The sequence below is a fragment of the Melanotaenia boesemani genome, chromosome 13 (assembly GCF_017639745.1).
Source record: "Melanotaenia boesemani isolate fMelBoe1 chromosome 13, fMelBoe1.pri, whole genome shotgun sequence".
NCBI classification, from domain to species: domain Eukaryota; kingdom Metazoa; phylum Chordata; class Actinopteri; order Atheriniformes; family Melanotaeniidae; genus Melanotaenia; species Melanotaenia boesemani.
In genome coordinates, this window is record NC_055694.1 from 13,803,043 (window position 1) to 13,819,695 (window position 16,653).

At 39.0% G+C, this 16,653-nt stretch overlaps 1 protein-coding gene across 1 annotated transcript; it reads right to left on the minus strand.

Annotated features, from left to right (window-relative positions):
• Nucleotides 1–116: 116 nt before the first annotated feature.
• On the minus strand, nucleotides 117–15,572 carry si:ch211-117c9.5 (sodium- and chloride-dependent creatine transporter 1). Its single transcript, XM_042003583.1, has 14 exons — nucleotides 14,926–15,572; nucleotides 13,338–13,640; nucleotides 8,646–8,777; nucleotides 8,225–8,561; nucleotides 7,682–7,814; nucleotides 6,313–6,447; nucleotides 6,055–6,158; nucleotides 3,574–3,698; nucleotides 3,353–3,465; nucleotides 2,198–2,338; nucleotides 1,797–1,899; nucleotides 1,607–1,707; nucleotides 1,358–1,528; nucleotides 117–1,125 (listed from the first exon to the last, which is right to left on the minus strand). Exons 1-14 carry the CDS (start codon nucleotides 14,954–14,956, stop codon nucleotides 997–999), a joined length of 2,058 nt encoding a protein of 685 aa, XP_041859517.1. The 5' UTR covers nucleotides 14,957–15,572; the 3' UTR covers nucleotides 117–996.
• Nucleotides 15,573–16,653: the final 1,081 nt, after the last annotated feature.

Consider the following 16,653-nt stretch of genomic DNA (forward strand, 5'->3'; position numbering starts at 1 on the left):
AATATCTATTGTGATTGAAGCGAGCTTTTTCTATACATATCCAATGATTGTGTTTTCTATTTTTGAAACAATGAAACCATGTACATGAAGACTTTTAAAAACACACTGAATCCATCTTCATCGGGTCATTTATTGCTTCTCTCCATCCCCTCCCCACAACCCAGTCTCCTGCTTGCTACACAGTTCAGTCGGATGTTTCTCCCCATCTCCTGGTATGGAAATAATTATCTGCACCCACTCCAAATATTAATTCTAATTCACAGACCTACAATACACAGAATACTTAAGTTAGTTTATAATACACAGCTGGAAGTTGTGATGCATTGTCTCATTGTGATAACATTTTTTGTTTTTACAAATGGAAGTTACTTTTGTACTCTTAATTCAGAGAGCAGTTGACAGAAATCACCAGCCAAAGGCAGCATCACATGTAAATCAAAATAACACTGCCAAAGTCCAACCCACGTTTATCACAAAACACATGCACAACCCCATTCACACCTACAGATATACGGGCACACACAGGTATACGTGCAGCTACACACATACACAACCCAGACAATGGAATATCAGCAGCAGATATGAGGTCTTTTGTTTGAATAAGTTTAACCAGAATCTTTTAGGTTTCTGGTAATTCTGAACAAGATGGCTTGGGACAGATGAGGCTTTTGTAGTACTGACGGAAAGGTGTGGAGAGGGAAGATATCGTAGCTACACAGGACGCATCACACTCACTAGACGAGACGGGACGAGACAGCACAAAAGCAGGGGATGGAAAGCAAGGAGAGAAGGAGCGAGGTAGAGAAAACGGAGCAGGGGGTGTGACTGAAAGAGGGCAGGTGTGTTTTAGTTCTTCTCCAGTGTAATTTTTGGTCCATTTGTCCAGGGCTTTTTCAAAGCTTTCAAATTTTAGGGTGTGTAACTAATAAGTCTTACTATGCCGGTGTAGGGTGCATGATTTTGTGTAAGCATGTGTTGATGTCAAAGTTCATCTCATCAGATGACACTCTCAAAGAGAAGCGTGCTCTTGGTTCCTGCAGGGGGCAGCAAAATGGCCTCGCTCTCTGGGGCAAGGTACTCCAGGTGATGTCTACCCCAAACTGGGGTGGTTAGGTGCTGCCACCTCTGCAAAGGAAAACAAAACAAAACAAAATCATAATGAGATTTTATCTGCAAATGCTCCAGTTTTCACTAATAGGCCATTTATAATTAGCAATGCTGATGAAATCAGAAAACCAATTAATAGATAATAGAGCAATATCCAAGGAGACACATTCCTTCTGATTCATCAACAATTACCAACAGAACTCTGCACAAGAAAACGCATATGAGCATGCATGACTTCTTGAAAACTGACCTCCCGCAAAGAACCTTTGCAACAAAGTAATTTGTAGAGAACAGTGACAGGAATACAAAGCATAGAGGACAGAGCCAGCGCCCAGCCGAGTATTTCACCCCATATGGGGTATGTGTACACTGTGTTGTAGGTCAGGGGCTTGTAATTCACCACGTGGAAGAGGAACACTCCCTAAAATCACACAAAAATCAAATTAGTTTTCTACACGTCAGACAAAGCTTACTGACAAGCTTACAAAACAACACATACCACACAGACAAAAGGTGTGATGTAAGACCAGCACCACTTCATGTAGGGTAGGGGCTGATAGCCAATCATACGAGCCACATCGTCCATGAAACGGTCTGCACCTGAAATGTATGAAATGGGGATACTGTGATAATTAGCTAAGTTCTATAATTTGTATTGACTACAGTATAATTTTGAGGCATTAACTCACCATAGACCCATGCAATGACAACACACTCCCAGAAGGCCTGCCACAACAGAGTAATGCCACTGGCAGAGTAGTAGTCAAACAGCTGGAATACATACATCCCTCCCTGCCAGAAACAGTGAGAACAATCAGCTTCAACGCCATCCTGTTAATGTGTGACCTGCTTCCGGCCTGGTCTACTTTGTTGAGGCTACCACCCCAGTTCATTTCAAGCACAGGTTTACAGTTTAAATAAGCATCATTACCAAACAAATCCAATTTTCTGCAAAGAAACATTTAAATGAAAAATATGTATGCTTTCAACCTGTAGTCAGCCTAGAAGGCTGCAGTATTATGATCCACAAATATCGGCTGCCCACCAAAATTTGAAGTATAAAACCAAATGACTTAAACTGTCACTTTACCTCAGTGACCATGGACATGTCAATCAGGAAGCAGATGAAGCAGCAGATTGCAGCAACTACCTCTCGTCGCAAGGAGCCCAGGGCCGACTTAGGAGGTAACATGTCCATGATTCCTGTTATTAAACCCTCTACACCTACGAACTGAACAAGAGAGTGAACAAAGGACAAAAAAATAAATGCAAACCCAAAAGACAGGAAAACACAGAAGTGGGAGAGTGAACTAAGCTCTCACACATAAATCTGATTCTGGATGAAAATGCATGTTTTTAGGTGCATTTTCATTTACTTACTTAACAAATTGTGGATGGAGATAGTTTAACTTAAAACCAAAAGCGTTTTACACAGCACAGAAATAAAAAAAAAGAAAGTTAATATAAGCTATCAAGTGTTACAGTATACACAGGGTTCTTTGTTTCAGTGCAGGGCTGGCTGCTGAATCAATGCAGAGATTACTCGATAACCCTCCCTCTCAAATAATCAGCATGTGCACTATAAGATACATTCAACAGCAAAGTGCCTGACGCATAGTTTAGATTTTGGTGGCTACCCAAAGACTCACTCTGCCTATGCAAGAATGTTTAGTTGATCTTTGCAGGAAAATATTTTGGCTTTCAGAGTAAGTTATGAGAAAAACAGCTGCACAGCTATGCTAACATCATTTAACTGAAATGCCAGCATAATGTTAAGCAACGTGGCTATCGGCAGGAAAAAAGAAAGAAAAGGAAAGTGAAAGCTATATGGGGAAGAAATGAGGCAGAGAATGGAAAGTAGAGTAAATGAATGGATTAGAGAGTAGACAGACGCTCTCTGTGTGAATTAGACAGAAGGTCATTGACAAATCCCTGGGCTGTTAAACAATGGATGTAGGCTCTGGTTCAAACAGGCACACAACAAACAGGGTGCTAAGAAATGCAATGCTAAAACTAGGTGTGATGTATTTAGGCTGTTTGTGTCACATTTGTGTGAAAGGAAGTGAGTCAGGAAAAATAGAAAGGAATGCAAAATAGCTAAGGATTCAAGAATTGACAAATGATCTAGAATAAAAAAAAAGATACCATTATTTAGAGATGAATAATACGTGGTATTAGTACAAATCACCAAAAGCCTTTTAGGTTAAAGTCTTACTCCAATGTTCAAAGTGGATCTTAGTATTACCTGACTGTCCAGACCCAGTATGAGCAGCATAAAGAAGAACAACGCTGCCCAGAGCGGCGCTAGAGGCATCAGAGTCACAGCCTTGGGGTAAGCTATAAAAGCCAAGCCTGGACCTGCATATGAAGAAAGAAAACATGAAGAGCAAACGGGTCTCACCTTCAATACTTAACCAATTTCATTTAGGTGTCAGGTGGCCAAAAAATAGTGGGACTTTATCTTACCACTCTCAGCGACCTTACTGATGTCAACTCCTTGTTCTGCAGCCATGAAACCCAGCACAGAAAACACCACGAAGCCAGCAAAAAAACTGGTTCCGCTGTTAATAAGGGCCAGCACAAATGCATCCCTACAAATAAATAAAGAAATAAAATGAAAAAAAAGAGAACTGTAAGGAAAAGATGCATAATAATATAATGCAACATGAGCTTTGTATGACACTCAAGACAAACACAGGCATGGAGAAGATGGACTGGGATGGTAAATTGAGGATCAATAGCAATTTCTCTAAAAGCTGCTGCTGTGTTTTTAGCTGGATGGTGAAGAGAGAAGCAGGCTTTAAGCATGTATCTTTTCTACTAACAGAGGTGTTTGTGATCTGAGTCTAAGGTCTAAGGTAGGAGATGTTTCCCGTACAGACTGTGAAACCTGTGGATGGAATCTTGAGTCAACATACAGGAATATATAAAAACAATTAGACTACACTCTGTGATGCTTATCTGTTCTTACGCTGCAATTATCAGTGTGGGAGTCTATTTTTTTCTTTTTGTATAAACACAATCGGATTTCAGCAGACTATGGTTTAAATATAGATGCTGTTACACTAAAGCTTCCTATGTATGCTGAACCCAGCAGTGCTGAACATCTAAGCAGTCAGCAACATCCCTGTTATCCATCAAGCTGGCAACACCAGCCAAGACTCGAGTCTGCCATGAAGAATAAATGTAGACACTATAATCTATTTTTTCACTCTGGCTGCCCTTTGAAGTTGTAATGTTTATTGTACACCAGAAAAAAAGACTAAAACTTCCTTTTATATAGATGGTAGAAGCCTAAATATTAATGTCTAATAGTCAAGATAGTTTTAGTCTTTCTTTTCTGTACATACTAAAAAAAGAAACTTTCTGTAGTACGTACAGTTCTATAAATGGTGTAACCTCTAACCTCTAATACCCACTGAACACTGAATGGAATGAGTACATCCAATCTACTCAATGACAAGCATGTGTATGGAAATTTAAAAAAATGAGGGAATTCAATTTATTTCCTTAAGTGCAGTTTTTTCATTATTTCCACATTTATTTCAGCTAGTTTTTTGTATACAAATAAGAGCCCAACACCATAAATGCCTTTGAGGAAGTACAGTCTGAGAATGTGTGCCCTTATTTCAGTTTGTCTCTGCATCAAAACAGGAAAGACACAAATATCCTAGAAAGACATCTGAGCTCAGTTGATCCACAGAGCCAAAGAGAAATAATAGACTCTGCTTAAGGGCAGGCATTAGAAAGTATTTAATTTGGCTTCTTTTTTATGAAGAAAATGGACACTTGGTTAAAACTAGTAAGTACGTTAGCAGTAGTCATGTGAAGACCGCTAACAGGTAACATTTCATGGTACTTTTAACCTATAATTTCTGATTTTCTCCCCTAGATGAAAGTAGATGAACAGACTGATATTTTGATCCCTGAAACTACAGTCAACATGGATAAATTAGGCCATGTGGTTTATAAACAATTGATCTGACCCCAAAACTGAGTCCTAAATTGCTACTCATGGAAATCTAAGAGCTTCTATCAAGATTTTGCCATCTATGTCCTGGCCTATTCCAGAGTGTGTGTGAGAAACAGGGTTGACATACCTCAGAATGTGAACTGATCATGTAACTTCCAATTTAGGTCATGGGAGAGAAGATGCCTGATGGCAAGATATTTATGAGGCCCCCTATATTATGAGCATTCCAAATATGCAGGCAAGTCCTTACTTCTGCCATGAAGTCAGGTAACTCCCTCATACATGTACTGATCAGTTCACACATGTGTCAGTTTCGGTAAGTAAGTTAAAAAATGAAGCAGAAAAACAACAATATTGTGGCCAGCTAGTTACAGACAACTCTAATCATCACTCTAATGGACAATAGGGGCAGAATTGATAGTTTCCCAACCGTTTAATTTCTACAGCTTTTAAAAAACAATATACTGTAAAATTTGATTGCAGCTAAAATAGAACTGCTACAGATTCAGAACTTAAACTACAAAAATCAAGGTGGTCTTCCTGGAGACCAGTTGCCTTTGATGTTGATCTGGAGTGAAAAATACTTTAAATGAGAGAAGTGTGCCAGGAAGCATTTGGGCCTTTGATCATATTTGCTGTGCATAACGGTACTATGCATCCAAGTCTAATGTGGTATTTATAGCATGGTACAAGACATGTAAGACCCAAATGAGTTTTTACTCTTTATTAAGAATGAAAGAAACAAAAATTTCTATATATGTACTTGATCACTAGACTGGGATGCTGCTTCTTATTCCCTTGTGTGAGTTATGAAAGACAACTAATTTCTTGGGAAATTTAGACAGTATTTATGGTTTATTTGACTGGAAGCTGAATTTATTTTCACATGCACCAATATTCACATGTGATGTGCTGATGCTGGCCTCCTCCCAGCAACTGTGGTGTCTGATTTGATGCGGTGTATATAAACTCACTGGTAACAGTTGTTATTGAAGCGGTTGTAGCTGCCCAGTGCAGTAAGGGCACCCAGTCCGATGGCATAGGAGAAAAAAATCTGAGTGCCGGCATCAATCCACACCTAATCATAACAAGAAATGTGTGAGTACTGTTTCACACACTTTTGATCCATGTTTCTTGGGGATTGTAGAAAAAATTTGTCACAACATCTTGTTACTACGCCGCTTTAGAAAAACATCTTAACACTCAGAGGCAAGCTTATGCAAACGCCAAACCTGCGCTTCTCCAAGTTTGGACCAGTCTGGTTTTAGATAGTAAACAATGCCATCCAAAGCTCCAGGTAGAGTGACTCCATGAGCCAAGAGAACAACCAGGACCAGGTAGGGGAACAGAGCAGTGAAGTACACAACCTACAAAGAGATAAAAAAGAGAGCTATAAAGTCCATTCTAAATACTATTGGACCAATTTGTAGGATACACTTTGGTGGGAATATGAAATTTGAATAACGTGCTAAATTCTATTAATTAACTAAGAAAACTCAACAGTTAACATGTAAACCCCTAACATTACATGAAGAAAGTAAATCATGATATGTGATTATACAATAAAGGCTAGCTGGATAGGTTTAGTGATTATTGGCTATGATCAATTTATACAGCACCTAATTATAAGTCTTTAAGTATGGTTCTTATCACTTTGATTAAGCAATTACCTGCTTTGCAAATATTCAAGTCATAAGTAGAAGCCCATTAGGTCCTTCCTGTAGATGTGTAATGGGGCCTGTCATGTTACTTTGAAGAAAAGGTAGCCTGCAAATGGAGAGCCAGACAATTTGTAAACCTCCTGCAATAGCAGGGGTTTATGGCAGACCATTTCAGAAGATAGTCTTTGTCAGGTTATGCTAAGAAAGCCCCCACCTGCCACTGTACCTAGTAAAAGCATCAGGTTCTAGTGCCATTAATACTGTGTGAGAAAAGTAGTGAAAAAAGCACATATTTGTCTTGATCTAAGGTGAACATGGGCAGAAAAACTCCTTTCCAGCTTTCATGCATTTGCATGGTGGAAAGTTAGTAATCGGCTTATGGATGGCTGGCTCATTTTCTTTTATTATTTTTTCCCTCTGTTCTATGAGCTTTGGCAACTCTGCCATTTCCACGTGTTAAAAAAATGAGGATGTCTTTATTATGTCAATGTATCAGAGCAAACAGGTCTAAATAGAAAAATAGGAAGAAAAAAGTAGATATTTTTACATAGAATTTTCTCATTTAAAATATTACGTAACAAAGAATCAGGGATCAGTAAAAGATTATGGTCTTACTCAAAATAACAAAAAGACAAAAAAGGGGGAAAAAAGCTAAAGCAATAAGCAGACATTCTAGGAAAACACTTGTGCTTACTGTATGTTGGATTTATATAGCTAAAGTCTAGACATTGATCCTGACTATACTCAAGCTGATTTGGGGTCAGAGGGCAGAATGCTTTAATTATTTCAACCTCTGAATGAAGCTATGTAAATGTTAGTCAACACTGCACGAGGACACAGTGTAAAAGTAAAGTTCTAAATATTTATCTGTACTCCATAAACCCAAACACTGGCATGTGATATGATGTGTTATGAATTGTGCTGCCAGTAAATACTTTACCTTGCCAGTAGATTTAACTCCTTTCCACATGCAGAAGTAAACAATGATCCAAGTGGCTATAAGACAAAGCACCATCTCATAGCTTATGACACCAGGCTCGTGCAGCCCTCCAGACAGACGAAGCACTTTACGTCTAGACGAAGAAATAGAAAGGTGGACCAATTAGATTTAAAAACATGAATGTTTCCAAATGCACCATAGGCATTATTCATGAAAAAAATTAAATAAGTTAATAGCTTTGACAAGGCTGCACTTCAGGCTGCAAATCAGGTTTTTATAGGACTTGTAAATGTAAGATAATGCAAAAAAAAAAAAAAAAAGGAAAAAGAAATTAAACATAAAATAAGTACAAAGGAACATGAAAACAATCAAAGGGAGATTTGTGGTTATTAGAAAGCCTGGACACACAGCAGTTACACAGGAAAATGACATTCTGTTTAGTACAAAAATAAGTCAATATGTTTTTTTTCATTTTTATTTTTTAGGTGATAAACTGTGTTTTAAGTAATGCAGACACCCTGGTCAAATAAAGGGGAAACTTACTCCCAGAACTCGATGACTGGGGAGCGCATTCCCTCAGCCTCGATGCAGCTGCCATTGAGGAGGAGCTGGGATGAGGACAGGTTCATTGGGGACATGGTGGTGAGGAGGTTGGAGGGGATGGCAGCAGATGATGGCAAACCAGGCTGGGCAGCACTGTGGTTGTGGCAGATGCGTCGAAAGTCCTGCGTACAATTGGGAGTGTTCCAGGGGTGTCCACAGGTGGCCCAGGGCAGTGGGTTAATAAAAGAATGGAAGAGAAAGTAGAGGCCCCACACCAGGATCATGATGTAGTAGGTGTTGCAGAAGAACACTATCACCATTGAGGCCAGGCCCAGACCTTACAAAGAATGGGAAGAATTCACAAATTAGAAATGAGGAACAAGCCTAAACATTTTCTTTACACAACAAGAGGAGTGAATACCTTTGAAGAGGGGCGCAATGTTCCAGGCAGAGACCCCTCCCTGCTTCATGAACTGGCCCAGTGCAATCTCCAGGAAGAAGACTGGAATTCCCCCAATGAACACAATCAGCAAGTAAGGAATCAGGAAAACACCTGTAACACCCAACACACGCATTCACCACATCTGAAGCCACAGCCAGGTAGAAAAACAGTTTCACACTGGGAAATATGCCCATTTAGAAAAGCACTGACATGGTTTCAATAACTCAGAGAAAAAATGCTACATGGCAGTAACAGATTTTCCTCAACATTTCAAAGTGTTTCTGGATATGCCTTAGACACAAAGTTTTCATTTTTAATGCATCTTTTATTATATTCTTCATTTGTCTACGTCTATGTTTCTTTACAAACCTTTATGAATAATATAAAATACAGCAGAGACACAGATAGGCTTTTTACATGTTTGCTGAAGCTGCGTTACAAGAGTGATACTTGAACAGACAATAATTCTGATGATTTAAAGTTTTTATGGACTCAAGCAACTTAGACACCTCCATGGCTGTTTATACTCAAACACTTGTTACAACAAACAAATGGAAAGCTCTCAGTTTGTGAGGACGGCCTGGTCTTGGCAGATTTACATGTGTTATATTCCTTCCATTACTTGATGATGGATTTAACTGAGCTCCAGTTTATGTTCAGTGCCTTAGAAATTCGTTTTTTATCCACCCCTTGTCTTATACTTCTCAATAACTTTTTCTCTGATTTGTTTGGAGTGTTCTTTTGTCTTCATGTTTCATCCGTAGCAAGGAATACTGAGGTGTCATTATATTACACTCATTTGAGACTAAGTCACTCCATTCAGGTGATCTCAATTCTACTAATTGTGAGAGTACTAGCACAAAGTGAATGTCTGTTGAATTAGGTCAGTCACTTTAAAGGGGGTGAATATTTATGTAATCACCAATTTTATGTTAGATATTTTTATTTGTCATTACTTTGTACAAATTAGTTTTCAATTTGACATTAAAGACCATTTGTTTTTTACATTTTTTTGGTCACAAAAGCCAAATTATGTTGAGCATGACTTATTTACAAAAGCAATAAAAGAGTGAAACATCAAAGGGAGTGAATAATTTTCATAGACACTGTATTTGGCAATGCGGTACAGGCCTTGAACTTGAAAAGACAGACAAGGGGAAGACAATGGACTCAGGAAGAAAAAGAGAGACTGTTGATCTGAATTCATGTTAATAGTTTTATACTCAGTTTGTATGTCATGTTGTCTATAAATAAACTCCCTTTTGATTCTCGTACTGTGCAGAAGTGCACAGCGATCAGTGGAAAATTGCCTAGAAATTTGAGGCATTTTGCTCACTAAATGGAATTTATAATATAACTGAGTGATGCCACTGCAGTGCGCAGATAGAAGGAAATCACATGACAAGCTATGACGCAGAGCAGAAAGAGGCCAAGAAGAAAGGAGGGAAAGATGGATACATGGCAGGAGAGACAGGTAGAAAACTGGGACAACACTGTGGTACAGGAGCTTAGACAAATAACAAAAATGACACACCAGGGCGTTAACCTGGTGGGCTGTGCAACAGCACTCCCGCTTGAAAATGTATGCCTCATTCTGATCATCATTCTGTATGTTGTTCACTGAGAGCAGAGGGCTCTAGCCTTATAAGGAAACGTTTGTGAGCGTGAGTCTAAAGGAGAACGGGGTGGGAGAGCAGGAGAGACACGGGAAGAAAGAGAAAGAATGGGATAGAGAATAGAGAAAAATGTTGTGCTGACATATTTTAAAATATTGGCCAAATTATTAAGGAACATTGTTCTTAAAAGGCTTTACTAAATCCCCTTTAATCATAAGTAGACACGACATAATGGGGGTAGCAATGGAGTTGTAGAAAAACAGAAATTCTCCAGAGCATTGAGTCCACAATTTTAAGTTTATCTATTACCGTTTCCAGTGGAGAGCATACTTCTTCCACTTTTAAGCAGGTGATACTAAAAAGCCCCAGCTCTTATCTGATATCTTTGCTGTTACAAGGTGTACCCAGGGTTGGTCAAGGACGTAACTACTTTAGTGAATGAGACTGTGCTCACGCTGAGGGCAGGAAGGGATAGGCGCAGTCACAGGACGGTTATTGTGTGACATATCCAAATGTCTCCTTATCAGGACAGGAGGAGGGTTGCAGAGAGCACCTCTGCCTCATGAGTGCTGGCAAGCGCACAGGGGGGTGGACTGTGTGAGGCAGGCCATTGTTATATGATACCAGAAGGTGGGTATCAGAGCTGCTGGTCACAAGACACATACACATGAGGGAGAGGGAGGGCTGAACTAAAACATACACAAACACAGTTTCAATTCAACTGAACACTATAAAAATCTGAAGTGGGTAGGGTAGCGGTAAGAAAAGTTTAAACCAAAAGCTGCTGTCAGGTGAGGTTACTGTAGAACAAGTATGCATAGGCTAAAAGGAGTCGTAATGCAGCTCAAATGACCTCTTATACCTGTTGGAGAATAAAGAGCATTGCAGGGGAACTTGCACTCTGTGTATAAAGCAACCGTTGGCTATAATAAAGAAAAAGCACCACGTGGGGAGGCACAGCTTTTGGGCTACGTGTTCACAGCCACACACACCATCCTTACAGTATCATGCCTCATCACGCTGCTTTAATTGTTGCCCAACTCACCATCTAAGTAATTTATTAACTTAAACAAAGTGTCAGCAATTCCCCAGTTAGACGAACTTCTGTTAAAAATACAAATTGTGTATTAGTACATTCTCCAAGTAGCAGTAGCTCTTTTTATCTTTGACATTTTATCATTATTTAGCATTGCTACAAAGGTTAACATTGTTTTACTCATTTAAGGTCAGCTTTTAACACAATCAGCATTCATTTATCTAGTAGATAAGTTAAGTCTTTAAGGGCTGGGCTGAATGGGATTGCTCATCAACAGACACTGGCAGGTGAAAAAGAGAAGTCAACTACATAATAAAATTTGCAAGCTCCCAAAGTTGTGACAGTGGCTGATAACAAACCAGACAAGGCAAATGGCTGCAGAGTCATCACTGCATCTACAAATATGTAAGTACTTGAAGGATTCTGTTTGCACATGACACCACTGTTAATGAAAGGAAAAATCCACGAAAGATGTGATGAAATAGGGGAAAAAACCTTGCAGAATGCTGACATAAACACCAGCTGCTTGCTTCCCATGCAGACAAGTCCAGTGGGAAAATTTGTGAAATAAACCCTGGATTCCAATTAATTGTTCTATTTGTGCAATTGTGTATTTCACAATCACTAGTTATCATTTCAAAACATTATAAGCATGATAATCTAAGTGAAAATGCCTGTGAGGTTTGTGTCTTATAGTAAAAAATATAGAGCCCTGCACAGCACTATTTTCTTAATCCCGCTCCCGCTAAAATTCTGACCATTACTACCCACTACCCACCCTGCCCACTTCTGCAATATTTGTCCCAACCAGCCCGCTCCTGTCGACCTATATCTAGGTAAACTAAAACAGGTTTATATGCACCATTTTATTAGAATGAACGACTAAATCAAACAATAAACACAAAAATTAAAATTGTAAACTCAATGCCAAATAAAAACAGTAGAAATAGAAATAGAAAATATCCCTGGCCAAAACTGAACAGACCTATAGATAAAGAGCCATTTTACTTTAACAGCTCCAGCTGTTCTCTAATAAAGACTATACAACATGTTACAGTACTTTTAACTTTTTAAATCTTTTCATCAATACTCTTTATTAATAGGCATCGATATCTGACCCTAAGCCAGGGTGGGATCAGCCAGTGGCAACTTTGCACATTTCATTTTGGGAGCTGATGCTGTGTGAGGCACAAGACTCTTGTGAGCACTTGTGGATGGGGGGAGGAGCCTACCGCAGCTCCTGCTGCTCACTGAGAAGCGTATATGATATGTGCTTCCACATCAGTCTTCAAAAGTCACCAAAAATACCAGAAAAAAGTCGCTAGATTTGTAGATATAACTTGGTCTTTTTCTTCTCTGAAAACTCGCTAAATATAGCGTCAAAGTCACTATGTTGGCAACACACTGCTTTAGCCAAGCTCACATGTGCATCAGTGTAATCGGTCGGAAGTCGTGCACTGACAAACATTCTGCGTTGTTTGCAATGCAGGTAATTGTAATTAACATGGTAAAGTTCCACCCCTATTCATGCTGCTCCACAATTGTGGAATAATCTGCTTTTACACATCAGAGAGGCCCCTTCACTGTCCATTTTTAAAATTCGTCCCATTTTTATTCTTTGGCGTTCAACCCTAGCAAGACTTAGTTTTTTATTTGATTTATTTGTTTTAATTGTTTTTTTTTTTATTGTTTTAGGTTTAGTTGTTCTTATGTCTTATGTTTTTATTTGTATTTATATTGATTTTATTTGTGTGCAGCACTTTGTTTCAGCTGTGGTTGTTTTAAAGTGCCTAATAAATAAAGCTGGTATGGTATTTACAGTATCCCTTAAAAACTGTCAAGTGTGCTGTCATGGTTGCTTGTAACATTTTATACTCACAGTTTTAAAAATCAGTCTTGAATATAAAACAAATACACTTTTCCAAAATAAGGCAAAGGTATAGAAACTCAAATTTTTGACAACTGTGTCAGTTTTTTGGAAAATAAAACACAAAAGCACACGGTGCCTGTAAGGCTCACCTCCTCCATTCTTGTAGCAAAGGTAAGGAAACCGCCACACGTTGCCCAGACCAACAGCAAAACCCACGCAGGACATGATGAAGTCCATCTGTCTGGTCCAGGTTTGTCTCTCAACGAATGGCCCTGAAACAGCCCCGTTTCCAGTTGCAATTGGAGCCCCGTCCTGGGTCTGCGGTGGGCCAGCTCCTCCGCCCTCATCGCACCCTAGACCTGCAGCAGGCACAGGTACTAGGGGACGAGCTGACCCCCCACCCTCCTCCTCAGACAGAGTCCCTGCTTCCAACTGGGAAATACTGATATCACCTGGAAAGATCGGTGAAGTGAGAAAGAAGAAGAAAGTTCAGAGAAAAAACAAAAAAAAACAACAATCCAAAAAACAGAAACAAACAAACAAAAAAAAAACATACAGTATGTGCCTGAGCGCCAAGAGTAAATCTCTACATTCCTATCACAAAAACAGCAGACAAAATCATGACACATCATACGTCAACACCCAAGACAGAAACACAAGACCAAAGAGCTTTCATTCACCTTACATTCACTGCAAAAAAATAGTACTATCATATTCAGGTGTCATCTATTCTCAGGAAATGGTAGAAGGATAGACAGTCATCTTACTGTAAATATTCTGAAGATTTTCTTTTTTCATATCTATGAAAACTACTCACATTGCGTTGCAGTATACCATTATCACTGAGCCCTCCCCCGATTTTCATTCTCTCTGTCTCCGTCTCACAGACAGTGATTTGTGTGCTGCAGCACAACACAGCAAAGAGCCGCCTCAAGGTATATGGAGACCCTTTCATACTCACAAAGCTTTAATTTCCTTTATTTTCCTTTCACCTTTCAATGAATCTGTGCAGACATTATTTCTAAATGCAACGTCATGTTAATTCATTAGAGGAATCCCATAATATCAGTGCCTGCCACTCTAATAAATTCAAAGTGAGGCAGATGAATCCAGATCAGAGCAGTTTGAGGGGGAGTGTGAGCAGTCTAGAGGAAGAAACCAAGGAAGGGATGTAAGCATGTATTGAGCAACTTCAGCAGAGGATCTGGGGATTCACTTAATATGTTCAAGGAATAGCTGCACACTGTATGTGATTATTTTTTGATTATCAAAATAGTTTATTAGACAGGTTAAGAATGAATGAGACACATAGTGCTCTGGAACAAACACGGGGTGAATCCCTATATTTCATCTTACATCCACGTTGAAAGTAGGCTGTTAAAGTCATCTTATTATACAAGAAGGATAAATCTTACCAAGCTAAATAAAGATGCTCTGAAGACACAGGCATAATTCAAAGTGTTTAGAAATCAATGGCATTTGTGTCTGTACTGTATCTCAGTGAAAGCATGATGTGATAAGCAATAAAGCCCAAGTGGGTTTAGTTCAGCTGGTGTGGGACTGTTTTAATCCCAATGTGAATAGGTCACCTTTCAGTCACCAGCGTGCCTTTATATAGGCTATATATATATATATATATATATATATATATATATATATATATATATATATATATATATATATAAATTATATATATATTAATTTTAATTATGTGGAATAGTGCTACGTTAGACTCACCTTGGCTGTTCTCCTCCAACTCTGGTGACATATTGCTTGGTAGTGTCACAAAAATAGTTGATATTAACGAGGAAGCAGGTTGTTTTTGTTTGGTCGGGGGTGAGGGGCAGCCGAAGTTTGAAGAATGCCGGGCTGAAGAGGGCACCCGGCGGGCTCAGAGACAGAGATGTAACAACAATAAAAAACTGCTCCAGGTGTTTTGGGGATTTTTTATCGGTATTTTGGCAATTGAAAAAAAAACATTCCAATTTTTTTTTTTTTTTTTTTTTTTTTTTTTTAATTGTACGTCGGAACCCCTCAGCTCAGCCAAGAGATGGAAAATATCACAAAGATCCGCGGTCAGTTCAGCCGTAGACAGGGCAGATTCAAAAGCAGTCGACGAAGCACTTGAAGGTAAGCCTGAAGAATCTCATGGATAACCGTTAAATGAAAATGATACTACGCCTTAGATAAAAAGAGTAATTTTGGCTTGTTTGAATCGACAGCTTAGTCAGAAATCCATGATCCACTACGAGATGCTGCGGTTCGACGACCGAAGAATGTGATCCGCTTTGCTCAACCGCCCGTTAACTGTGACTGACGCTCCCCCCGCCTCCCTCCGCCTCCTCCCGCCGTCAGCTGACGTGATTGGCTGACGCGAGCTCGGTGCGGCGTGCACAGCATCAGCAGCACCACTCAGGCAGAATTAGAAGTCACAAGTATGGGTTTATTACACTGCGAATGCCCTTGACCTGTAATCACTCAAATTATTGCAGATAGTTGCCCAAAGCAGCGTCTGGAGACGTCTGATTTGCTCTGTTTATTTGTTTTTAATCTCCAGGCGCCATTGAATGAAGTATTAGTATCCATCTGGTAACTGTGGAAGAAGCTGTTCTTCATCTAGGCTAAACACCAATGCAACTGTAAATATTATACCATGATAAGAAAAAGTCCTGCAGAAATAGCATATTCTCTTACAACTGAGTTATTTACTTTTAAATTAATGTAATTTTACTTTCAGACAATGGTCACATGAATGTGCTTGTCTGTTTCTTACCTCTACATTTGAAATGTTCTTTTAAAAATACATTAGTCATTGGTTTCAGGAGTACATGCAGAAAAACAAGTGTACTGTAAAGGTTATTTCTTATTATCTTAAGGTTATATCTTGTTATGCTCGCTTTAAAATATTTTATGTAAAATGCAGGTAGTACAAATAAAGGTGTGCAAAATGTTCCAACCACAAGCTTCCTGTCTAGTATCTAGCCTGTGTAACTTGTCTGTATCTCATTTGCTGAACACACCTTGACCTTCTGAACTGTATTATAGTAACAGTGTTGTAATCTGGATTCATTAAATGTGTATATTTGTGACTGTGTCTTGAGGACATGGCACTCCTCACAGAGTGCCTGTGCGCTCTCTTGACTGTAATCCCTCGTGCAAGATTGAAAGAAACAGTGTAAGTGTTGACGTGATTCCTTATTTTGATTATTCTGGTTATGAGGAATTTCACAGCAGATCACCATATTAACTAATAAGCATTGTGTAATATTTTACATCTTCTGCTTGTTTGCTGAAGGTGGAGCTATTTGACCTAGACTGCTTTGTATGCAGTAAAGAAAAAATATAGATAAATTAGCTTTTTAAATAAGTTTTTTTTTTTTTTAACTTCTACCTTCAATTCTTGATGAGCTGTTGGATCAATTTTACCATAACTGAACTGACATATAAAGTCATCTATTTGTCACT